This window comes from Bombyx mandarina, chromosome 19, assembly GCF_030267445.1.
Source record: "Bombyx mandarina strain Sakado chromosome 19, ASM3026744v2".
NCBI lineage: Eukaryota > Metazoa > Arthropoda > Insecta > Lepidoptera > Bombycidae > Bombyx > Bombyx mandarina.
In genome coordinates, this window is record NC_143225.1 from 2006018 (window position 1) to 2033302 (window position 27285).

Below are 27285 nucleotides of genomic sequence, written 5' to 3' on the forward strand. Positions count from 1 at the left end.
GTGCCAACTAATAGTGTCAACACTGTCAACCTAGTTTAATCCTTCCAATAGCCTTCAAGCAATATTTTAGCTTATGCAATGAGCGATGGTAGGCCTGTAAGTGGTCAGCTAAAGAAGTTTGTTTTCCGCGCAAGATCCTCTACAAACGGCGACACTCGAGGTGAATATTTGGAGATTGTTATCCCGGAGCTATTGTCAGCCGGTTATTCGTTTTACACGTGGCCGTCTGCGCCTCTGCTAGCTTGGTACTTGTGGACGCAAAGGCGACATATTCGCGGTCTGAGAGTGTTGGAGTTAGGCTGCGGAACAGGACTGCCAGGAATACTCGCCGCGAAGTGCGGAGCGCTCGTAACCCTCACCGACAGTCTAACATTACCGAGATCGCTTCGTCACCTTTCTGCTTGTTGTGAAGCTAACGGCTTGGTACCCAATCGTGACTTGCAGATAGTAGGTCTCACATGGGGCTTGTTTTTGGGTGATCTACATAACTTACGTCCTGTAGATCTGATTCTTGCGTCCGATTGCTTTTACGAGCCATCACAATTCGAAGAAGTACTATCAACTGTAGCGTATCTGCTTGAAGGCACTGACGCGCGTTTTTTGTGTTCTTACCAGGAACGCAGCACAGACTGGTCTATTGAAGCTCTACTGAAGAAGTGGGGACTCAAAGGTGCACTTCTGGACCTGGACTCACTCAGTGAAAGCTCTGGTGTTGACTACAGGGCTTTGATCGGCGAACGCTCCTTACACCTGTTGGAAATAGTATCATTATAGGTTATGGCCAGTACGGCAAGAGCAGCCCGCCTGTATGTAGGCAACCTTGCCTGGACAGTTGGCCATCGACAACTACGAGAATATTTCTCACAATTTGGTCCAGTGCAGAGTGCAAGAGTAGTATTCGATCGATCAACTGGCCTCAGCAAGGGCTACGGTTTTATTGAATTTGCTAGTCCCTCAGCTGCAGCTGATGCAACTAATAAGCAGATTCACACACTTGAAGGTTTCAACTTAAGTGTTCAATTGCAAAATAATTAGATATTCTGAATTTTAGTTAGTTTTTAAAATGGCTGAGGCTCTTCCAGACTATCCAGACTCAGATTTTTCAGATGAAGATCAGTCTCCATTGGACAGCTTGTTCAATAAGGCAGCTGACCATCTTAGAAAGGTTACAAATAAATTAAACAATGGTCAACTTTTGGAGTTGTACGGGTTGTTCAAGCAAGGTACTGAAGGTCAATGCAACACTCCAAAGCCTGGGTGGTTAGATGGTAAAGGACGTAGGAAATGGGAGACCTGGAAGAATCTTAAAGATATGCCCAGTGAAGAGGCTAAGGAGAAATATATTGCTTTGTTGAAAAAATATGTTCCTGACTGGTCAGGTACACCTCAAAAGACAAATATTGATACCAAGGAAACATGGGTAGCTGTTTCATCAATGAGATATTCACCTGAACCAGACCTCGTGCACAATGAGCTTTCTTTGCTTGATGCAGCCAGAGAAGACTGCGGAGAGCGAGTGAAGGAACTTCTGATCAAGAAGCCGGAATTGAAATATGAGAAAGACGAAGATGGCCTCACTGCACTACACTGGGCTGCTGACAGAAATGCAATTAATGCACTAAGTGCAGCCTTAAGTGGAGGATGTCCTATTGATGCAGTCGATGAATGTGGACAAACAGCTCTGCATTATGCCGTTTCATGTGGTCATGTAGAATCAACTAAAATCCTGACGAAAGCTGGAGCTACACTGCTAGAAGACGAGGAAGGTAACACTCCATTAGACCTGGCTACTGATACTGAAATAAAGAAAATTCTGGAAGGTGCTGATTAATTTAGCATTTATGTAGTTTTATTATGGATGTAGATTTTAAATATATTATTAAACATTGATCAGAGTTTCCATAGCTTTTTTGCTGATCTGCCTATTAATTATATGAATTAATAGAATTTCTAAAAGGAACGTTCCTGCTAGCTAAAAATACAAAACACTTTGATAAAAATGGGGGCATTCTTTACAAATTTTATTAAAATTGAAAATGCTATTTTTGACAATTTATAGATATCAATTCAATCCAAAAACGTTGAAAACAAAATAGTTACAGTTGGGCTGAAAATACAATAAGATTTTTAAGGTTGAATGCTGTGAGGATGAAATAATTTTTAGTGTTCACACAATAATTATCTAATATATTTAAAAGAATTCAATAATAATTAGAATATTGAGTGGTTTTGATTGAATTTTCAGTATTTAGTATTTCGTCCGAGCCTTTTAGGGTCGGTTATATGGTAATTGCAGAGTGAGCTTTGTTAAATCGGTTACAGGCCAAGAACGATCACGACCATGATTCACAACCCACCTGATTTTAAGTGATCCTCAAGACATGAGTTGTAAGCTCTCAGTTTTAACAGTAAATCGGCTGCCCCGCCCTTCACACCGAAACGCATTACTGCATTACGGCAGAAATAGGCGAGGTGGTAGTACCTACCCGTGCGGACTCAAGACGTCCTACTACCAGAACAGAAGTAGTACCAGTGAAGCTAGATTGAGTCAGCCATAGTAAACTAGAAACTTGTATGCCCAGCAACTAAGCCACTGCGTAGTGTTGTGAAAGTCGTCCAGGTTGACGCTAAAGGCACACCAGGTGAGACGGGAGAGTTTTAGTTTTTATTACAGGACATTATTCCTACACTGCGGAAGTCTTTGATGTCTAATAGTCTTTGTACATGAACCCGTACATCCAACTAATAAATAAAAATAGAACACAGAATATAAACTTTTCATATTGATTTCTTTGATAGAAAATAACATTTTATTTAGAAAATTCACAAAAAGTTTATTGTTACACAGTCGAAATTACACATTTTAGCAAATTAAATTGACAAAGAACTTCAACCATTTTTTTAAATGTAAGCTTATTTTTGTAGGTACGGCGCTGTGAGAAGCGCATATTTTTCTGGTCAATAGGTTCTCTAAAAAAAACAGAATTTGAGAATTTGAATTGTATTTATTTATTGACGTTTAATTTTACTAGCAAATTTAAGTATTAAATACAATATAGCCTCAAATCTTGATGCGCGATCTTTACAATAAAATAAAACTTAGAACGTTTGGTATGTATAGCAATACTTAATTACTTAATAGCGGTTTTTGTATAATTGTTTCAGTTGGTAATAATAATAACACAACCAGCTGTCTTACTTTTGCTGGAATAGAAACAACGACGCGCTCTTCAAAGCTTCATTTTGAATATAACTGTCAATTTTCTTCCCGCCCGCGAAACCCTTCGCTGTAAATAGACACGATAGGCAGCGGCTTGACTTTGCCCCTAACATTGCTGAAGTCCATGGGCGAGGGTAACCACTCACCATCAGGTGGACCGTATGTACGCTCGTCTGCCTACAAGGGCATTAACCACGCATCTTGTCGTCTTATTCACTATAGAACTTGAACATTGCTGTAGCCTTCGATTATTATTATTATTGCATATGTATATATACTCTTACATTGATATATGAAAAAGGCAACGAAACAGAATGAATTATTTGAGACAGTAATTAATGAGATGAGATTATATTAAGTAATGTTCCATAAAAATAATGAGAATTTACTAAGACTTCAAAGGAGGTTTTTTCAAATAGTTTTTTCAAATATGAAATATTCCATGTTATAGTTTGTGTGGGTAGGAAGTCGATCTGAGAACGACTTTTATCATTAAGTCCAGTTTTTTTTTGTTAAGAACGCACCCATACAATAAATACATATGCGTGCATTATGGAGGGTAGAGGTACGGGGAACCGTCTCATATTGTAGAAGCTTGAAAAAGTTCACTTTCAGTACTAACTAACAGTTCAAAAATCCTCCAGAATGGCCCTAGCATAGGCACAGAGTATGATATGAATTGAGCAGTTGTTAACTGATTGAAGTATGCCGAGTTAGGATATTTAGTATATTTAATGACTAGAGTAGTTAGTGACAGTGTAATATACAAGACCACATATGTTTACGTAGTCCAAACTAATTTCGTCAATATAACCTAAAATTATTGTTGTGGTAAAACGTCGAGACATCGATTGCATTTTCTTATCAGCTTTAAATAAAATACTTTTTGTGATTTTGTAATGCTTACAGTTCTTTCGTCTTTTTTATTCTAATAACTTTCAGCGCCTTTTTTAAAATTTACCCGATTGCTACTGTAGCGCCACCCCTATTTAGCAGATTTTAACGGACACTTTTTCCACACCAGAGACGTTTCTCTTTGCCTCTACCCTCCATAGCGTGCATTCAATGAATTGTACGGAGGTTTTAATTAACCAAACCTTTTCTAAGATCGGTAAAAAAACATTGTCCTATTGTCGCATGTTCGAACGATAGCAATACATACTTCAGTTTATATCTACTATCATAACAGATACCACAAGCCTGATGACTAATTTGCTTTTTATTTTCCACATAAAGAGGTCAACAATTGCGAACTCAACTTTTTCTTAAGTTTATTTAAAGACGTTTTAAAATTTTAATTTCGTTCCGTAAGAAAATATACAATTATATAGATTTCAATTTTTATTTAGTTCACGATAAAACATCTTTACATAGGAAAAATTGGAGTTTAGTATTTTTCAATCAAATCCTAATGAATCCAACTATATTCCAGATTCAGTTAAACTTCCCTATAACACTATTTAAAGGTACTTGAAGATCATAGAGAGCTCTTTACAATTGCCTAAATGGGCCGTATCTAAATTGTTAATATCTATTTCTAACAAAAACGTCAGAAGAATAGATTTTGATGTCAATGCATTAATATTTATCAAATAAATATACTATCTAGATTCTAGAAGAACTTTTATTTTGGATTATTTGCTACAAACATAGTTATTTGTACTAAACTTGCATTGCATCACCCTGCTAATATATCTATTAAAGAACAATATGCTTAGTGCGAGTTTCTTAACGTTCTCGACAGCGTAAAAGTTAACTCACATTTGCATGCAGTTGGAACAGCGCCCCTAGCGGCAAACGTAGGTAAACATTGCTGGAATTCAGTGCGGCGAGTCAATGCGTATAGCAGAGAATATAACAAAATAATACAAATATCGTCTTCTCGCATTAAAACTGTATAATCTCAAAACTTCAAACTAACTTTACAGGAGAGTGTTTTAAAGGTTTAATATTTTTAATGTTAATTATATTTGCAACTTTTATTTTTTATCAGTTACATTATCTGTCTTTTAAAGTAAGATAAAATTATGTATGTGGCGAGTGGGCAAGTCAACTCGCACATCTCAACACAGCACAGAAATCATAAGATTGTACGTCAGATCAGGTGATCCGAGTGCCGTGTGCAAAGCCAGTTAAACCACGCCCCCTGCAACATGTCGCCGGCGCATCTTATTTGTCGAAGTGGTAAAGACACAAGATGGCCACGCTCTGATCTATTGTTCTTCAGGCGGAGGACATGTTGAAAGGGGCGGCAACTCCTGCGCAAATTATTATTGACTAAAAGTTATAGTTATAGTTCTAGTTTTAGTTTTTACTATAAATACGATTGTGCCGTAATTGTGACACAGACCACCTGGAATACTTCATGTACATATAAATTTTGTTAATAGTAGTCAAACCATAGGTAGGTATATTTACTGGTGGTAGGACCTCTTGTGAGTCCGCACGGGTAGGTACCACCACCCCGCCTATTTCTGCCGTGAAGCAGTAATGCGTTTCGGTTTGAAGGGTGGGGCAGCCGTTGTGACTATACTAAGACCTTAGAACTATATCTCAAGGTGTGTGGCGCATTTACGTTGTAGATGTCTATGGGCTCCAGTAACCACTTAACACCAGGTGGGCTGTGAGCTCGTCCACACATCTAAGAAATAAAAAAAAAAAAAAAAAACGTAAAACTAAACTACGCTCTTTTGACAGTATTTACGAGAAAAATAATGGTGATACCAAATGTTTACGCATATTAACTAAATTTCGAATATTTTTGAATATTGTGCTCTTTTAATGCGAAACGGCGAATTAAATTTTTTAACATGGGCGTTAAATTGAATGCCTCCACCGACCTTGAGACAAGAGGTCCGTATGTCAATTGTACAATGATCGATGCGCTCTTCAGAACGTAATATTTTCAAATGATTCATGACTTAACTCTGCAAACTACTGCCCGTTCTCTAGTGAATCACTCAGTCGCCTTTTACAATAGACACAGAATCTTACACAAAACCGATGCTGTCTGAGGCACTCAAAAAGATAGTATGAACACATTACTAAATAACGTAACAAAATCTAAAACTACACAATATTCCTAGTATTAACTGACGAAGGCGAAACAATGTTTATGTCACATCAATTTAAATGTATTCAATTCCATTTATTTCCATTTACATAGACCAGTACACAATCAATACTTTATAAAATTAAATATCAGAAATACTTCACTCCAAATGTTCTATCCGGCATATCTGGATAATGTCTGTATTCTAATCTGATTATTTCAATCAATACTTTATTATTATTACTATCACAATTTTCACAGACACTCGATATTTACGATAACTTTATACACACTAAACATTGTATCGGTTATGTTCAGACGTAGGTCCTGGTAGAGCCTGCATTACCTTTTTGTGTGAGAGTGGACATTATTTTGTTGATGCTATAATAGTTGTTAGGTTCAAAACTAGCTGTCACAGTTGCCGGCTAATGTCTAATACCCGAGATATCACGAGTTTCACAAATTTAGAAAATAGGTCTTAGAGTGTGCAAGTTTCCAATTGCTTATTACACAATTAATCCACAAAACTATTGAACGTTTAACACCACACATCACAATCTTAATCACCGGTGGAACTGTTATAGTTTCAATGTCACAGCGGTGCGGTCAGCTGTTAGCTCTCCGTTTGGCTGGGGTCCCAGACGTGAGGCCGGCGCTACCTATTCGTGTTCGAGTAAATCCTGCTCTTGTGCCGTCGCTAGTTATCCTTGGGGTCCTTGTGGGCAGCCTCGCCGGAGTCCAGCTGCTTCAGGAGCCGAAACAGCGCAGCGGCCTCTCGGATCCGACTGAACTCAACGCAGAACGCTTCCACTTCTATGAATAGCTCCTGGAAAACATTTGAAAAATCATATAATAATAATATTAATAATATTTATTCAAACCTCTTAAAATACAAGCACGTACAAGAATTCTTAACACTAGTATAATAATATACATGGCGTTTTTTATGTGCTATACAATAACAATATGAATTTTCTTTGCACCTTTTTTTAAAATGTTTACACTAGAGTGTAACCATGTTATAGAGTTATACCTCAGATTATTACTTTCTCCTGAGTTCATCAAGACAAGACAAGGAGTTCTGTGATCTTGAACATAAAATATCTAACAAAGATACTTCTGCATCACTTACATTTATTATGTGCTATTACAATATATAGAGAGCATGCTGCCCATTAGTAAATCTCTTTAATAATAATAATAATAAGCCTTTATTGCTGTTTTACTAACTTAATACATTACTTAATAATAAATTAAATTTAAGTGCAACTTATAATCAATATCAATTATTCCGTTCGGCGTTCGGTGTGGTTTTAAAAACAGCTTCTCTCGACAAAGGCCTTAAATTATCTTAAAAATCTCTTAGTCGCCTTTAATTACCCCTTGCAGGGACAGATGGGCTGGTACTATTTTAGGCTAACACCACAGTTTAAAAATTTTATTAACATCAGATCTCAGTCTTACAACAAAACCTTAAAATTAAATAACCGAGTAAATACCTTCACATTGATGATCTTGTTCCTTATCAGCGACTGCAGGAAGACACACACCAATCGTACGAGCCTGTTTTGCATGTATCTGTCCCGTATTGTCTCACACGTCGAAATACAATTGCTTATGTAGAGGTGAACGAACTCCACCGGTAAATCCACAGAGGTCGTTAACCTTAAAAAAAAATTTTTTTTACTGGTACATTTTCTGTTACTTATCTAAATTGATTTTAACCTATTGTTTAATCAATTTTGTTAATTCAAAGTTACCACAAATTAAAAGCATATACATGTTTACATACAATATATTCTCTTTTTATTGTCTTTGTAGTCAGACGAGCATCCGGCCCACCTGATGGTAAGTTGTCACCGTCGCTCATGGACGTCAGCAATGCCAGGGGCAGAGCCAAGACACTGCCTGCCATTCGCATTCTTATTTTCTTTATTTAAGTGTTAAAATCGTTGGAAATGGATTCTCAGGTTCTTTCCAAAAGTCCATTGAACTCTCAGTAAATTCCCACCATTGTTTTGAACAATTATTTCATTTTATCACCTTCGTCATCCACCATGTTGTATTATCTCACCTCATTCAATTCCATTTCATTTCCATAATCTGACATAGCCTCAGCCTATGTTTGTACAGTTGGTTGTATGGTCTATGATCTCTATCCCTATCCAATGATTGAAAAAAAAAAACAAAAAACGTTTAAGTTATTTAGGGACAATTTCTGTTATGTTTGACAATATGGTATATTTTACCACCGCTTCCTCCAATAAAAATATTCGCAATGGTTGATTGCACCCTTAAGTGGAAATGTTAAAAAAAAGATTCATTTTATGAAGGAATTATCAACATTACTTTTGAAATGACCTGGCTATAATATTATAAAGACACTAATCTCTAGTACTGCAATAGTGGTTACGTCACAGGCCACATATTTTTTGTTTTATTTCAACTGCTATAACAACATTTGCAAGGTTTCAACTGTATGTAACATTGAAAGAGCATTGTTTCAGAATTTGCAGTATTCATAATTATTTATGATAACGTGTCCGAATGATAGCTGCTGTTGTAACTATACTTGAGACCTTAGAACTTGTATCTCAAGGTGAGTGGCGCATTTACGTTGTGGATGTGTATGGGCCCCAGTAACTACTTAACACCAGGTGGGCTGTGAGCCCGTCCACCCATCTAATAAAAAATAAGTTTTTTTTCCGACATATTTGACACCTATTATTACATTTTGGGTAATTCACACTATATAAATTATTGCTTATCTGTTATTTTGATGTGTAAGCTATATTATTCCAAAGTTTCATCAAAATCCATTAACTAGTTTTTGCGTGATAGTGTAACAAAAATTCATTGAAACATTCTTACAAACTTTCCCGTTGATAATATTAGTAGGAACTTATAGGAAGGTAGGATATTGAGCGTTACCTGTTGACCACCTCCATGGAGTGCAGCGACATTTCCATGTTGACGAGGACACTGAAGTACTCCGTGATGTGTTGAGAGTGGATCAGTTTGAGAAGCACCGATATGGCGACCATTGGATTGTTCTCGACTAGGTCCGGTAGCTGTCGTAGCAGAAGACATTTCATTATTTGTATTATTTATTAGTTTTAATGAGCTATTACTACTAATGTAGGTATCATAACCCACCTAATGTTAAGCAGTTAGTTTAGTCAATTGAGACCACAAATTGACTATCAAGATGGATCATTGGATTCGTTCAAGCGATTCAATAATAAAAAAAACATGTGTGCAATTCACACGTGGTAGAAGTGAAACCTTCCAAAATTAAAATACAATTATCCTAAACGTCTTAAGTATATGTAAAATTTTGTCATTAGTAAATAATTGTAAAGTAGCGCCCTCTGTGAATTGATATTTTAATTTCATGTATGTCGGCGCAAATATGACTATTTACCTACTGATCATCAACTAATTACTCTGTGATAAGAAATTGATGTTAAACAGTTCTTTTTATTGTAATTTCAATACTTTAAAACGTGTTTGAAAAACGTGTAAACCCGCTCACGTGTTTGAAAAACGTGTAAACACGCTCACGTGTTTAAAACGTGTCAACACGCTCACGGGTACGAAGCCCCATAAATACGGCCGTGCTGTATAGCACTGATTGATTCGTGTCCAAGCCGTTGTACTGTACGGATATCTCTGTAACGTTGTTATGCTTCTCGTGCAATATACGAAGTTTTCGTGTGAAGTTCTCGTGAAGTTTTGTTTCGGAAACCCAAACATGAGTCATTCGTCAAGAAAGTGATGACCGTGACGTCAGCGGTGCTGACGTCACACTTTTTACAAACATTACGGACGTCCCTACTCCGTCATCAGAAGCGGGATCACACGCCGCCTCCGCTCAGCAACAACCTGGTGACCAGATAACCGTATCGGCGGATAATGACTACCCTCCAGCATCAGCCGATAAGCCTGTACAGTCTGCTTCACAAACCAGCATGGTCGAGCGACGGAATCAACAATCAACTGATCAATGAATACAAAAGATAAGTTTTTATTTTTGATTACTAAAATTTCACCACAAAATTCATCTGAAGACCATGATATCCTTACACAACGAACAACACCTTACACATTCTTATCCCACCTTCAATAAATCTACGAGAACCTCCGAGAAATCTACGAGAACCTCCGAGAAATCTACGAAAACCTCCGAGAACCCTACAATAAAATCGCATTAATAGTCTCAAACTTACATAGTTACAAGTAACGCAAGTATAACAGATGCGCTACTCAGAGAAACTTTTTATTCCTGCAGATCAATGGGAATCAAAGAAAAACTACGAGAATCAACGAGGCTGGTGCAGAGCGCGCACCGCCCAAGTGGGATCACATGCCGCCTCCGCTGAGCAACAACCCGGAGACCAGATAACCGTATCGGCGGAAGAAGACTACCCACCAGCATCAGCCGATGAACCTCTACCATCTACTTCACAAACCAGGATGGTCGAACAACAAAATCAACAATCGGCATAAGGATAAGTTTTTATTTTTGATTAATAAAATTACGCCACCACATGAGTACCACAGTGTACGCCACCACATGAGTACCACAGTGTACGCCACCACATGAGTACCACAGTGTACGCCACCACATGAGTACCACAATATACGCCACCATATGAGTACCACAGTGTACGCCACCACATGAGTACCACAGTGTACGCCACCACATGAGTACCACAGTGTACGCCCACTACATAAGTACCACAGTGTACGCCCACTACATAAGTACCACAGTGTACGCCCACTACATAAGTACCACAGTGTACGCTCACTACATAAGTACCACAGTGTACGCCCACTACATAAGTACCACAGTGTACGCCCACTACATAAGTACCACGGTGTACGCCCACTACATAAGTACCACGGTGTACGTCCACTACATAAGTACCACGGTGTACGTCCACTACATAAGTACCACGGTGTACGTCCACTACATAAGTACCACGGTGTACGTCCACTACATAAGTACCACGGTGTACGTCCACTACATAAGTACCACGGTGTACGTCCACTACATAAGTACCACGGTGTACGTCCACTACATAAGTACCACGGTGTACGTCCACTACATAAGTACCACGGTGTACGTCCACTACATAAGTACCAGTGTACGTCCACTACATAAGTACCACAGTGTACGTCCACTACATAAGTACCACAGTGTACGTCCACTACATAGTACCACAGTGTACGTCCACTACATAGTACCACAGTGTACGTTCACTACATAAAACTACACAAAATAAGTTACTTTCAAAGTAACATAAAAAGGTACACAGATACCAATCTCAGAAACAGACATTCCATTGTTTCAGATGGACTCCAAGAACTCTCTGGTGATACACCATACATGGGCGGCTGGTGCAGAGCGCGCACCGCCTGTCAGTATGGTCGTGTCGGCGCAAATATGACTATTTACCTACTGATCATCAACTAATTACTCTGTGATAAGAAATTGATGTTAAACAGTTCTTTTTATTGTAATTTCAATACTTTAAAACGTGTTTGAAAAACGTGTAAACCCGCTCACGTGTTTGAAAAACGTGTAAACACGCTCACGTGTTTAAAACGTGTCAACACGCTCACGGGTACGAAGCCCCATAAATACGGCCGTGCTGTCTAGCACTGATTGATTCGTGTCCAAGCCGTTGTACTGTACGGATATCTCTGTAACGTTGTTATGCTTCTCGTGCAATATACGAAGTTTTCGTGAAGTTCTCGTGAAGTTTTGTTTCGGAAACCCAAACATGAGTCATTCGTCAAGAAAGTGATGACCGTGACGTCAGCGGTGCTGACGTCACACTTTTTACAAACAATACGGACGTCCCTACTCCGTCATGTATAATCCTAAATTAAAATTCACTACAAGAGTTTTCATACACACGTTAGTATTAAAAAATCTCACAGATGGCGCTGTATTAAATAGTATGTATATTTCTGTCTCATTCTTTTGTATTTGTGTCTCTTACCTGTCGTTTTTTCCGTTGCATCCGGTTTGAAATCACAACGATTCTAAAGAAGTTTTCACTTCAATTAAAAACGTCGAACTCAAAGTTACATAATATGATACCAATCGATAGCGTGGTTTCAGCTTACTGAGGCTCACAACTACTCACTTCTGATCATCTGTGTGTTTAGTATGAGTTTTTTAACCTCTCGATCGCGTAAAAGTTAATACAACAGCTTCCCTTCGTTTGCCGTTTGTAGGTTTTGTTTCCCTTCCTATGCTAATAGAGGCTATATCAGCGTCACCCTAGCATGTAGGTGAGCTCACGGGGCTCAGACGGGAAGTGTTGCTAACACTAGCCCTAGCAAGAGCAGTGCTTCGCAGAATCTACTACCGGATCAGAACGTGACCCACTGAGAAGATCCGGCGTGAAACTCAGTGGGCTGTGTCTATGGGTTAATTTACTCGTCGAGCCCTACGTCGCAAGCGACGGGTTCGACCCGACCGACGACGGTGCTTGAGATGCCACTAGGGGCGCTGTTCACGCAATCGAAAAGTTAACAAACTCGCACTAAGCAAACTGTACTCGACATAGGTAAGAGGAGTTTTTCATTATTTAGATTTTTGTATTTGTGCAATAACATACCTGATTAGGTGTAACACCTATTTCGTATACGATGTTAGGTTCCTGATCCAGCAGTGCCAGTAGTCTTTGCTGTTGCTGTACACTGAGGGCTCCCCTGAGCGCGATCTGGGTCAACTCTTTAGCTTCACTCACTAATGACACAGGATCTTTATCTTCCTTCTTCTCTTCTTGTTTCTCTTTTTTTTCCTCCTGTAGACAGGGCATTTTACCATTTGGTATTACCATTTTACCATTACATTACATTCTACCATTTTACCATTTGTAAAATACATTAACTTTTTGGAATTTTAGGAATAAAATCATGTCGAAAGATGACATTTGTTTATTTATCTTTATTGCATAGATGCGTGGACGTGCTCATAGCCCACCCGGTATTAAATGGTCACTGGAGCCCATAGACATCTGCAACGTATATGCCGTTACCCACCTTGAGATAACAGTTCTAAGGTCTCAGTATAGTTACAACGGCTGCCCCACCCTTCAAGCCGAAACGCATTACTGCTTCACGGCAGAAATAGGCAGGGTGGTGGTACCCACCCGCGCGGACTCACAAGATGTCCTACCACCAGTGAATCACTAGTAGCCTCATCACAATGGTGTCACCTACTGTGATACATCAGGACTTTAGGCTCATCACCATCATCAGTCCAAAGACGTCCACCACTGGACATACAGCTGGACAATAGTTTGTACTCAAGTTTTATTATATACTAGCTGACCCGGCAGACTTCGTAGTGCCTCAATCGATAAGCAAAAGACCTAAACTTTTTTATACAATAAATTTTAAACAAACAAAAGGAATCCGTCCGACGGGGGACACGTCAAAGCAAAAACAAAATTGTTTGTTTTTATTTAATTCTGAGCATTTTCATATTTATTTACCTTTTAAACCTTCTCTGGACTTCCACGAATAATTCAAGACCAAAATTAACCAAATCGGTCCAGCCGTTCTCGAGTTTTAGCGAGACTAACGAACAGCAATTCATTTTTATGTGTATAGATTGGATTTTTCAAGCACGAGGGCTTCACTGAGCTTGCCACAGTACACAGTAACTTTACCTTGACTTTGTGCTGTTGGTTAGGCTGCGATCTTCTATCTATCTTCTCAGGCCGGAGCCCGATCAGTCCGTCGTAGTCGGAGTCATACATCGGTATATACGTGCCGCGATTTATTAAATTCTTCCAAACGCCCTGTACAGAAAGCTTACAGTGAGTTGCCAGAATCTATATATTAATACGTGAAGCAAATACTTTGTACCGCTTTTTACGAAAATTCCGCAGACGGACGAGTATGAAATTTCCTACACTTATAGAGAATACTGAGATCCTTCTCAACTGAGAAGGGTGCAGAATGTTAATTTTTTTTATGCATAAGAAATATTTTAAATCAGTAAAAAAAACATTACACTCTTTTGTTTATTGTTAAAGTCTGTGGTCAAATTGAGAATAGATTAGTATTTTTTGTCTTCAATATTATTTATATATAGTGTAGCCTTGGTGAAATTTGTTATTAATGAAGTCTATGATAGTCTTTGACAATAGTCCCTTAATAATGTTCAAACTTATAGTTTACGTTAATTATATTCAACTATCGAGCTACCACTAATTATATTAGTTATATGATTTAAATTGTATAACATTAGCAATTCGTTATGAGCTTACACACAACAAACAAACAAACAAACAAACAAACCAGTGATCATTTCTATAGATTGGTATATCGGTGGATATGAACATCTAAAAATGCTCACAACTACAACCTCAAGTATTTAGGTCATCAACTTTATTCCTGAACAATTTTTGAGTTTGTTAGCCGCTTTTAGACAACACTATAATATAATAGCATATAGTATATAGCTCATAGTACAACAATAACGTGCACCATATATTGTTATGGACACATTCACATTGTACTGTACTATATATTATTGATTAAGTATACGCTGCTATACTATATGACACTATAGTATAGTGTAGTCTGAAAGCAGCGTAATGCTATTAACCTCGTCAGCAAAAGGCACATCATTGGTGTCGATGAGGAACGTGGGCGGTGGGATGGGTCCGGCGGCCGATAGCGTTCGGTGCAGCGGGAGATACTCATTACTCATCAAGGCTTCTAACAGTTCTTTTAAAGCAAGGCGGTTCGGTGGACTCCTGGAAACATCATTTGGAAAATTTTCATTCAAATTTTATAAACAATTTTAATGAATGTTTAAGATAATATACATGTTTTCTTATTGTTTAGATGGGTGGACGAGCTCATGGCCCACCTGGTGTTAAGTGGTTACCAGAGCCCATAGACGTCTACAACGTAAATGCCGCCACCATCCTTGAGGCATTAGTTGTAAGGTCTCAGTTTTAATAGTACAACGGCTGCCCGGCCCTTCAAACCGAAATGCATTACTACTTCACGGCAGAAATAAGCAGGGCGGTGGTACCTACCCGTACAGACACATTAGACGTCCTACCGCCAGTAAATTGAACAATTGATTGTGTGTATTAAGTAATAATCGTGTTATAATGCTCATAGGAGCTCATAGGAAGCATTTTTAATGAAGCGGTTGTTGGTACCACCCCCTATACCTATTTTATGCTATCACTTCATTGGGAATTTAGACCTATGTAATATTTTGAATTGAAATTTCATGAGGTTGTAGAGGGCGAAAATCAAGTTGTGATTACTAATAGGTTCCAGTAACACCTTAACTGGGCCAAGGCTCATGCAATAAAATATAAACCTCTATTAGTCAGTCTATAGCACAGTCGACTTCTATTAATTTAAAATCAGCCATAGCTCAATAAGCAATACAATCCCAGAATGTTTTTATAGAAAACTGAATTTACATTACAATTTCTCCAAGTTTTACTAAATGTAAATTAATCATGTATTTCATAATATATTTTGGGTCTCACCCATCACTAAGCGGTATCAATGCAGAGCAAGTAGCCCGGGCCACAGCACTGGTGTCGGTCAAACGTTCAGCTACAATCGCCTGCAGCGGTGAGTAATCAAACTCCAGGTCCTTAGGAGATACTTCTGTCATCATTACTTGTTTTGCTGATTTTTTCATCACCTACAAATGCAGTAATGTCTGAGAATTTTTTTTGGTTACATCAGTTAATAGTAAAAACGGAAACCAAAGTATACATTTACAGTATGCAAGATATTATGTAAGCAAATTCAATTGATATTGTGTGCTCAGTGTAACTCACAGACAGGTAAAATCATGCATATTTTGATATATAGGTTATTATCTATATATCGACGCTTGAAAGGCAAACGAGACTAAGCGACAATAACTGCTTTGTACATAAATGATAGGCAATAACCATATTCGAAGCGCAAAAAATATATATTTCTAGTTCTATTAAAATCATTTCAATCCTACAGCTACTAGCTAGATTCTACTACAGCTAGATTCGTTAAAATAAATTTTGTTTTCAGGTATTTCAACTTTAAATTAGTCTACTGTAAATATCACGCATTGTCGCTTAGTCACGTTTGCCTTTCAAGCGTCGATATTAATACGTGAAGAAAAAACTTTGTATCCTTTTTAGGAGCATAAAATTTACCACACTTATAGATAATAATATAGAGAAGGAATGCAGAATGTCAATATATTTTTAAATTATGCTTAAAAAATACAATAAATCAATAAAAAAAAAATATTACACACACTACCATGTATTTGACGCACACACGCATGAATACTATTTATTTATTGTCAAACTTTTGTTCTTGATGTCTGTGGTCAAATTGAGAATAGATTAAATATTGTTTGTTTTTATTATAATAATATTTTTCTATAGTGTCTTTGAAAATAGAATCATAATAGTGTACAAACTTACAATTTCAATTAATTATAGTCCAATTTCGACTACTGCGGGACCACTAGTTTAAAATAAATTTTATATTATACAAATCCAAAATAGTTAAGCATAACTCACATCTTTAATGTTTACAGGCAAGAATCCATGCAACTGCCCTATAAATAGTCTCTCCTGTGGAGCCAGAGGCAGAAGACCCAGCTTCCCTTCTAGAAGATGCAAGAACAATGGGCTGAATGGGTTTTCTCCCTTGTAGAAGTCATATAGAAGAGCCAGCGCAACAACACGTTGCCCAGGGAGTGAAAGATCTCCGCCCGTAATCAGCGATGACAGGAGCAGACTTACTGAAATTAAATTTATACTGGTATATAACTTTAATTATTATTATTAAATAGATATCAATATAAAAGTTATGTATGGGTACTATCATTTGAAAATGAAATATAATCCAGCAAACTCTAAAGTGAAGATTTCCAAACAGAGAAATTTAGACACTTTATACTCCTGTTAAATTGTGTGAATATTTTCAACAACACATCTCAGGTGATGTACTTCAAATTTTACCTTAGTAAGCACATAACAGAGATAATAAATACCATAATAAGGTTCTGCTACCTAGTTGATGAGCATTGAAATGTTTGAAGATGAAACAAGCTATCATTCACTAACAACCACAATTAATTACCATTATACAGCTGCACAGGTGAAATGGACCACTTATTATCAACATTACATCTTATTAGGGTTTCTTAGTAAGGATATTGCTAATTTACAGTACAACAGTAGTTAACAGACACTAGTCTTATACACAGATACCTATATCTTTAGGTTGATTTGAAAATGCTAATACATTATCATCCTGAATTTACCACCCTATCATTATTTTCATGTAACCTACCTTAAAAGGACAAAGTCTTGTAAGTGTGGTGTAAACGTAATGTTGATAACCACACGGCTAAATTCCCAGGAAAAGTATCTCTTTAAATTTAAGTCAAGTCTCATAGTTCTGCCAGTGGAATTGATATTTAATAAAAATATATTACTCACGATTAAAATGATCGGTCTTCGGGAACTTTTTTTGAACTTGAACACATATTGAATCTAAGCCCTGCGAATCGACTGTCTGTTCGGAAAATAAACTAAAAAGAAAAAATAAATAACAATAACAACATAAGCAACTTTACAAGTTTAATTTCTCGTGGTGTTTTTACTTACTCGAGTATGTATTTACTGTTTTCATTAATCAGATGTTGAGACATTTTATTTATTTAACTAATACTTATCAAATAAATTTATAGGCTTAGACGAAACACAAAATAATGAAAATATAAGTTTTTAGTAAAAGTCAAAACAGAATTCGTTATCAGTACAAAATTGCTTCATTAGAAACAATTATATAAATTTTACAAGTTTATTTATAATTGGAGAATTAGGTACTGTTTGGTACTGTTGTATGTACACTTGATATATCATTTACGAAAACAGTATAACCTTACAAACTTACAACTTCTTTTAGGGCTTGTAGTTCATAAATAGTGTTATCTGTGGCATTAGGCTTAGCTCTACTGTAAGCATAGATTATACACACTGTAAGGATGTGTAGTTCCTGAGTGAGTGATGTAAAAGATATATATCACTCACACCGATAAAATGTATCACTAACACTGGCTCCAAATATATCAGTAACTCAGTTATAGCTCACTAGATCACTAGCTCATTCATTTGTCTCATGAAAGTATCGTGAATTGATGAGCGAACGAAAGAAAAAGGAATGAGTGAGATAGATGCATCGTGTGGCTGGCTGACGAGAATGACCGTTCACTTCACGCTAATTTCGTTTCGACGTGTTGGGTTGTCAAGGAAAAATGTACATTATTTCTCTAAGAGCAAAGCTTAACATAACCCATGTATTTTTGAAACTAAATTTATACTTGCTTTATTTTCTTACACAAAAAGCTAGCCATTAATTTGCGAAGTTAATATTACGAATAATGCGATGCTTTATCAAAAAAAATATTTAAAAAGGTTTCTTAATGTGTTTAGTTCTATTCTATTTAGAGCTAGTGAGCTAAATTAGTATCTTTAGAGCGAAATGATATGTATGTGCGATTTGCACAATGTGAACACTAGGAACAAACATAGGCTTGTGTTGCCGGCGGCTCGAATTAAGAAAATAAGCAACTCTTTTAGGGGGCTGGGTGTACAACTTTTCAACAAGATCCCACTAAACGTTCAATTACTACTTGTTCATAGATTTAAGAAAACTCAAGGAACGTTTGTGCAACAAGGCATATTATAAAGTTAAGGATTATTTACTAGATGGCACTAAGTGGGAATGAGGCGTTCGCTCCTGGCCTTTTAATTTTTCATTATTTTTTTTTTTTTATTTTATTGTATTTTTTGACTTGTTTTTTTTCCTTTATTGTAAATATTTTTATTTATTTAAAAGAAAAAGAAAATATTTGAGAAAAAACAAAAAAAAAACCCGCTGATTTGTTAGGTGAATGAAGTTAGCCCCTCAAAAAAAATTTTCTTTCCTATTTTCTACTTATTTTCTATTAATTTGTTTGTTCATCATTTGTTCTTGATTGTTCACTGTTAATAATTGTTTGTTCTGCATTTATTTATTTTAAAAAGATTATTAAAAATATATGTACAAGTTAGCCCCTCGATTGCAATTTTTAATATTTTTTCGTCCTTAATGACTCGTAAATATTCATTTTCGATTGTCCTTATATAAAACACGTTTGTTCTCTTTCGAAATTACTCGTTTTTTGTTTAATTTACTATTTGTATTAGTTGATTAAATGTATGCAAAATATGTGTACTGCGCATGCGTCAACTATAATGCCTAAACTTTGTACCGTCTACGCGGTTTTAATCGAGAGAAAAAAAAACAAATATAAATCCTGAAGGAGCAATTGATTGGTATGTATACAGTTTAATTAAAAAAATTAAAAAATAAATAAATGAAATAATGTACATTGGCGTAAAGTTAGACCAAATACATTTTTTCCATCCTCCTACCTATCGTTATGAAGGTATAAAAAAGATTAAGTCAATAATATGTTCATTATTTATCTTTCAAGGGATAATGTAGGTATACATTATAATAACTTTTTTACACAGTCGAAATTATATTCCTAACATTAGTAAAATAACCTTTTAATAATTTTTTTTATAGGTTATGTATTGAAAGTGTTGGAAAATTATTTCATGTTTTAGCTGGAAAACGACATTGAGAATTATATGCAATACAAGATAATGGGCTCCATCAAATGAATTCGAATGAAACCAAACTGTTTACCATCCAAATTCGATTGTCGGGCAGATAGAAAACGAAAATTCACTCAAAGTGAACCTCGACCTGCATTTGTGAAACGGCAAAGACTCACTATTGTCAAGGAGATTGAAGAGACGACTAAAAATGAGATGTGTTATATTATTATACCTTTGCCATCTTGTAGTCAAGGTAGGTGTAACTGTCAACATTGGCGCATTGCTCTGGATTCGATGAGCAACGCGCCGCCCTCGTCGCGGGCATAGGAGAGGACCTCTCGCTGCCGCGCGTCGTGGCTACGATGCTCGGCAGCGACGCGTCCTGGAAGGCGATGCTCGACTTCTGCGAGTCCACCATCTCGCAGAAGGAGGCGGCGGAGCGAGAGAGGGAGAGCTCTTCCCTTTCCGCACCGATCCGTCGCCGTCGAGCCGGGGGCCGGAGGCGGGAATACGCCCGTACGTCCCGGCCCCTGTAGGTGGCGGCCTCCCCCCGGTGAAGGTCAAGGGGCGACCTGAGGGGGTGAGGCCGCGCGGCGCGCTACCAGCACTCTAGCGCGCTGCCGTGGAGTGAATAGAGCGACCGGTCGACGGTGTATCGCGTCCCGACCCGGCAGGCTGGTTCTGGTCCAGCGGGGTATTCCGGGACACCAGCGGCACCGTCTGGGCGGCCCGACGGGCTGCCGTACCGAGACGGCCGACGTTTCAGGGCCTTCGATTCGCCTCGAAGGCTCCGTCGGCTGGGCGTCCTTGGGGTGAGCCGCGCCGTCTGGTTGTAGTGTTGACCGCGGTAGCCCCCCTACCTCATCCGGGTTCTGACCTCGGAGGGGATCGGACGTCGGGTGTAAGAGTGCAGGGGAGTCGTTTAGTGGGTGTGTCCTAAAATCCTTGGGCCCGCGGTCTGCTCACAACACCATGCAGATCGTTGAGTCTCACATACCCCGCGCGCCCCTTTTGCGCGGGGACCTCGTAGGAGGTTCGGCCCTCTACCCGAAAAAAAAAAAAAAAAAAAAAAAAAAAGGTGTAACTGTCAATAATTAGTAACACTCACAGATTAGCGATGTGAACCGATTACAATTTCTGGCTCCGGTTTATTACCGGTTTTTTTCTCAAAAAACCGGTTTTTTTTAGGTATTTTTAGGTTTTTTTTAGGTATTTTTAGGTTTTTTCCATAAAGGCTGAATAATCACTAAATAAAACAAATTTACGTGCAAACGAAGAGTTTTCTTCATACAATTAATTGGGTGAGCATATTTTATATAGGCTTTTAATGATCATATTTATATTATCCAATAAAAATAAAAAGCTTTTTAATTTTTTAATTTTTTTTTTATGAAATTTGTTGCAAGAAGCATATTTGGTCCACTGTGTCATCCAGAAGCCTGCTCCTTTTGGATGTTAGCACGTTCCCCGACGTCGAAAACATACGTTCGGAAGGCACAGAAGTTGATGGGACTGATAGGTATTTAAATGCTATTTTGTTTAAAGGCCTTAAATGAGTATTGCTCATCCAAAAAGTGCCAGCAATTTCGGTATGGTTTCCTGTGGCGGCTTCAGTCTCAATATACAATCGTATTATATACACTGCGGCCGCCGTGGCGTTTGGAATATCGCGTTTTCGCGAATGCAAAAAATCCAGAATACCAGGCTTTTTAAAATTGTTTGTGGTTTCTTCTGGCTGTTCCGATGATAAAGCGAGAGTTGAAAATTCTTTAGGAAGATTCCCCAGTTTACGACGCACCATCTCTTTTGCAGACAACATGTGCTCTGGTTGACGAAAGCCATTTCTGAGTGTTGGGTGCAGATATGTGGATATTTGGGTCACGGTCACCATTTCGTACGCTAAAAGTCTACCAACCATATTGTGGTTATTGCACTGTAGTTTTTAAATGTAATGCACGGTAATTTGAGTCTGAAACACGGTTTTTTTAGGTAGCTTGTATATTTGATCTGGTAGCACTGGTGTGAACTGTGAATGTAACGCGTAATTAAAAACCGGTATTCTTAAATAAAAACCGGTGTTTATCGGTATGTATAAAAACCGGCTTTTCTCCGGTTTTCTTCGAACCGGTTTACATCCCTATCACAGATCTCATAATCAAATAACAATAACAGAAAAAAGGAGAATAGTTAGTTAGTTAGTGGAAGTAGCCAAAATGGGCAAGTGGACCTCAGTTCCTATTACATAAGATACTAGGAAGTTTGTGATAATGAAAATTTATCACAGTGTAATATCACTTACTTACTTTAACAGTGAAGGAAAACATTGTGATGAAACCTGCACACCTAAATGTTCTTAGGATTTTCTTAGGTGTGTAATCCACCAACCAGCACTAGGCCAGTGTGGTGGACTAAGGCCTAAAAACCCTCTCAATGGTAGTGGAGGCCAGTGTCCAGCAAGGGGATATATTATATGGGCTGATGATGATGACTAGGAAGTTACATACTACTACTACTACTACAGTACACATATAATCCTATATATTTACAAACTATAAGTTTGTTGGGTACTTAGAAATTGCTAACATTATTTCATATTTCCAGATGTCCAGCCACTTGAAAATAGGTGTAGTAATGACAAAGCTATCCAAGTAGCTCCAGCACAGGAACACAAAGGCAAGGCAAGTGTGTATTGCCACATCACCCCTAAATATATCTGAAGCAAGTACAAGTAAACAATCAGAACCAGCAAAAAGAAAACTGTTGTTCCTGAGGACAAATTTGACAGTGATGAGTCAAATGCACCAGCAACAGAAGGATCAACAGTTGACTATGAGTCATCTCTCTATATCTCCACTCCATCAAAGACTTGTGCACTACAGACTATAGCTCTCAAGAAGACTAATAAAGTTGAAAAAATGAATGTGTTAACAATTTTATCTAAAGTGAAAAATAAACCACGTTTATATATTGGTCTTCCACAAGAATTATATTTCATAATAGGCTTGATTGAAAAACATACAAATGTTTCTGAACAAAATATTATATTATGTTTGATGAGAATAAAATTAAATAGAACATTCTCTCAATTGGCTGATGATTTCGATCTATCTGTAAGTCAAGCAAGCAATATATTTTTCAACAAACTCCCAGAAATGCAAATGTAATATCACCCCTTGTTAGAGTATAAAAAAAACAATACAATAAATATATATGCAGGAAGGATAATTGATGTCAACTTGGTGGAAAATAGAAAGTTTTTAGATAGTTTGCCACCTACAAGACTCTTTAATTAAATAAGTAATCCTTACTTATAAATAGGAATTTTTGTAAGTATTTTCACTCTTCATTCAAAAACTACTGAACAGATTTTAATAAGACTTCTATGCTGGTCTTGAATGGCTAGCAACTCATTATTATTTTGATTCTGTTTTCCACAAATGTGCTAAATATGGGCTTATATATATGAAAAGGAATAAAGATTAATGTTATGTAACCTTTGTACCTGTATGTTAAGAATAATTTTTAAATAAAACATATTTAAATTGAAATATTATTTTTATTAAATCAAATTCACTTTGTACACATCAATATTTTGTACTCCCTAAAAGGAAAATAGGTATGAAGATTTTTTTAAGTATTTAACATTACATTTTTGTGTAAGATTAGAAAAATGTTATTCTTCCAAAAAGAAACTACATTACCTAACAACTGTGCAACTTACTCGGGATCAAAATCAATACTAATTATAGTGACCTGATTATTTTTTTCAAAGTTGCTGTTTGCTACACAAAAGTAGCAAGTTTTACTTTTAGTATAATACATATGCATTTGAACTTGTGCATAATATCTTTCTTTAATTTTTTTTTGCCATTTTTTTTATGGAAACAGCATTACTCACTTGCTTTTTTGTAGATCTATCAAAAAAACATAATTTATGATTTTTTTTAGCATAGTGGGCAATACCCTATTATTCATATTAATTATATACGGTGATGCGAAAATTATTTCTTTACTGAATTATTTAAGAATGATAGGCATAATATAATATTTTAATACGCTTTCTTTGTTTATAATTTTTAATCTATTATTTAAAAATAAGTTATCTATAATATTTTTAATTTCTTTATTTATCGGGTGGTCACAGTCATTATTATAAAAATAGAAATTTTGAGGAAATACAAATGTTTAATACAAATTATTTTGATAATCGAAATAAATTCATATCAATCCAAATTAATATTTGAACTATGAAAATTGTATGGTATGTAAACAGAAATATATTTTATAATTATAATGATTATTTATTCCATGCAGTGTCGGTTAGAGAAGCTGTGCAAACTAGAATAAATTCTAATAAAGAATAAGAATAAACTTTGAAGAGAAGAAAAGAGCTTTCTTCGAAGCTCAATTCTACAAGGTATTCAATCAGATAGCTATCTATCTCTGTCTTTCCTGTATGAAATTTTGGTATGTCGAAATATTGGATAAATCCAGCAAAGCTAAATAGAGTATTTACCTAAAAAATATGTTTATGCTTAAAGTCACGTGTTTATGTTATTCGAAAATATTAACCAATTTTTCAATCGAAGATTAAAACAACATTAATACTGAGAATGAATATTTATTTATAAAATACACATATATGTTTTGACCACAAATTTTGCACGATAATTAAAATTATATTCATTAATATTCATTTAAATAAATATTAATTAATCTTCTTCTATAACTCATAGTCAACTGTTGATCCTTCTGTTGCTGGTGCATTTGACTCATCACTGTCAAATTTGTCCTCAGGAACAACAGTTTTCTTTTTGCTGGTTCTGATTGTTTACTTGTACTTGCTTCAGATATATTTAGGGGTGATGTGGCAATACACACTTGCCTTGCCTTTGTGTTCCTGTGCTGGAGCTACTTGGATAGCTTTGTCATTACTACACCTATTTTCAAGTGGCTGGACATCTGGAAATATGAAATAATGTTAGCAATTTCTAGGTACCCAACAAACTTATAGTTTGTAAATATATAGGATTATATGTGTACTGTAGTAGTAGTAGTAGTAGTATGTAACTTCCTAGTCATCATCATCAGCCCATATAATATATCCCCTTGCTGGACACTGGCCTCCACTACCATTGAGAGGGTTTTTAGGCCTTAGTCCACCACGCTGGCCTAGTGCTGGTTGGTGGATTACACACCTAAGAAAATCCTAAGAACATTTAGGTGTGCAGGTTTCATCACAATGTTTTCCTTCACTGTTAAAGTAAGTAAGTGATATTACACTGTGATAAATTTTCATTATCACAAACTTCCTAGTACCTTATGTAATAGGAACTGAGGTCCACTTGCCCATTTTGGCTACTTCCACTAACTAACTAACTATTCTCCTTTTTTCTGATATTGTTATTTGATTATGAGATCTGTGAGTGTTATTAATTATTGACAGTTACACCTACCTTGACTACAAGATGGCAAAGGTATAATAATATAACACATCTCATTTTTAGTCGTCTCTTCAATCTCCTTGACAATAGTGAGTCTTTGCCGTTTCACAAATGCAGGTCAAGGTTCACTTTGAGTGAATTTTCGTTTTCTATCTGCCCGACAATCGAATTTGGATGGTAAACAGTTTGGTTTCATTCGAATTCATTTGATGGAGCCCATTATCTTGTATTGCATATAATTCTCAATGTCGTTTTCCAGCTAAAACATGAAATAATTTTCCAACACTTTCAATACATAACCTATAAAAAAAAATATTAAAAGGTTATTTTACTAATGTTAGGAATATAATTTCGACTGTGTAAAAAAGTTATTATAATGTATACCTACATTATCTCTTGAAAGATAAATAATGAACATATTATTGACTTAATCTTTTTTATACCTTCATAACGATAGGTAGGAGGATGGAAAAAATGTATTTGGTCTAACTTTACGCCAATGTACATTATTTCATTTATTTATTTTTAAATTAAACTGTATACCAATTAATTGCTCCTTCAGGATTTATATTTGTTTTTTTTTCACGATTAAAACCGCGTAGGAAGTTTAGGTATTATAGTTGACGCATGCGCAGTACACATATTTTGCATACATTTATTCAACTAATAAAAATAGTAAATTAAACAAAAAACGAGTAATTTCGAAAGAGAACAAACGTGTTTTATATAAGAACAATCGAAAATGAATATTTACGAGTCATTAAGGATGAAAAAATATAAAAAATTGCATTAGAGGGGCTAACTTGTAGGTATATTTTTAAATATTTTTTTAAAATAAATAACTGCAAAACAAACAATTATTAACAGTGAACAATCATGAACAAATGATGAACAAACGAATTAATTGAAAATAAGTATAAAATAGGAAAAAAAAATTTTTTAGAGGGGCTAACTTCATTCACCTGAGTTTGTTTCGCCGGTTATTCTCAGGACTGTGGCTTTTTTTGGAACCGATGGTAGAGCACTGTTAACATTGTTATCTATATTTTGACATTCAACAAGTGTGTCATACTGACATCTAAATTAAATTAAATGATTTTGAATTAGAATTTGAACTTTTCAGCTCAGTGATACATTTTGCGCATAACTACTGTACAGTTATTCCTTTTTTTCCTCTTCTTATTATTTACATTTTTCAAACTTGAAAGGCAAAGGTATCGTACCATAATACCTAATCTTTTATATATATATTTATATTTTTATGATATGAAATGTTAATATGTTGTGAAATTAAATGAAGTTGATTAGTTTGAAACATTAATCAATTGGCACGAAAATAAATGAAATGAGATGAGATGATATGGGATGAAATGTAATCTCAGTAAAATGGTGGTTATTTATTGAGACTTTTTCAGGGGACTTTTTGGAGGATTCAGAGTAGCTACGTCCAACGGCCTTTTGTTTAATTTTCCCACTTTTGTGCACTTTCACAGGTACCAAACAGTTAATAAACCACCGCTATTAGCTTGTAGTTTAGTGTTTAATTTTTAACTTAGCTTATAATGATCCTACCATAGATAAAGTGTAAACTTTAGAGAGTTTTACAAGCACCGATTCGATTCGATCGATGGGGAACATATTTTTTCGTCAAATCGATTATTCTATTAGAACACTATCTAATGTTTTTAGTTTAATATACCCTTTTTGGGACACCTGGTATGTGCAAGCTCATGTTAAGAGCAGTAGCTTAAAGAAACCCTTTTATGTGGGGCACCACTTTGGGGACCTAATAAACGACTTATCTGTACTCTTTGCCCGTCCAAACCTCAACCAGACGCGTGGATATATTCTTTTTTTATGAATGAGGGATTGCTGGTGGCTCGGAGG

General features: G+C 36.3%; 3 protein-coding genes and 3 long non-coding RNA genes across 7 annotated transcripts; 4 read left to right on the forward strand and 2 right to left on the reverse strand.

Moving 5' to 3' along the window:
- The first annotated feature begins 16 nt into the window (after positions 1-16).
- LOC114244647 (uncharacterized) lies at positions 17-1888 on the forward strand. The gene is made up of 2 exons (XM_028176531.2): positions 17-711; positions 1052-1888. Exons 1-2 carry the CDS (start codon positions 79-81, stop codon positions 1829-1831), a joined length of 1413 nt encoding a protein of 470 aa, XP_028032332.2. The 5' UTR covers positions 17-78; the 3' UTR covers positions 1832-1888.
- Positions 778-1888, forward strand: LOC149500795 (SRA stem-loop-interacting RNA-binding protein, mitochondrial-like). The gene has a single exon (XM_089735213.1). It carries the CDS (start codon positions 778-780, stop codon positions 1033-1035), a length of 258 nt encoding a protein of 85 aa, XP_089591339.1. The 3' UTR covers positions 1036-1888.
- Positions 1889-4543: 2655 nt separating this feature from the next.
- Positions 4544-18302, reverse strand: Not11 (CCR4-NOT transcription complex subunit 11). The gene is made up of 10 exons (XM_028176545.2): positions 17951-18302; positions 17783-17874; positions 16856-17079; positions 15821-15981; positions 14911-15061; positions 13967-14098; positions 12908-13096; positions 9204-9343; positions 7772-7937; positions 4544-7098 (listed from the first exon to the last, which is right to left on the reverse strand). The coding sequence occupies exons 1-10, from the start codon at positions 17992-17994 to the stop codon at positions 6970-6972; spliced, it is 1428 nt and encodes a 475-aa protein (XP_028032346.2). The 5' UTR covers positions 17995-18302; the 3' UTR covers positions 4544-6969.
- Positions 18303-19518: 1216 nt separating this feature from the next.
- On the forward strand, positions 19519-21065 carry LOC149500796 (uncharacterized). 2 transcript variants are annotated; one of them, XR_016324672.1, is made up of 3 exons: positions 19519-19663; positions 19920-20211; positions 21033-21065. It is a non-coding gene; the product is annotated as an uncharacterized LOC149500796 (long non-coding RNA). The 2 variants fall into 2 exon arrangements; XR_016324673.1 differs by having other exon boundaries at positions 19523-19663; positions 19961-20211.
- A 28-nt stretch (positions 21066-21093) lies between these two features.
- Positions 21094-23502, forward strand: LOC149500797 (uncharacterized). Its single transcript, XR_016324674.1, has 2 exons — positions 21094-21473; positions 22556-23502. It is a non-coding gene; the product is annotated as an uncharacterized LOC149500797 (long non-coding RNA).
- A 1057-nt stretch (positions 23503-24559) lies between these two features.
- On the reverse strand, positions 24560-26513 carry LOC149500798 (uncharacterized). Its single transcript, XR_016324675.1, has 2 exons — positions 25411-26513; positions 24560-24916 (listed from the first exon to the last, which is right to left on the reverse strand). It is a non-coding gene; the product is annotated as an uncharacterized LOC149500798 (long non-coding RNA).
- Between the last annotated feature and the right edge of the window lie 772 nt (positions 26514-27285).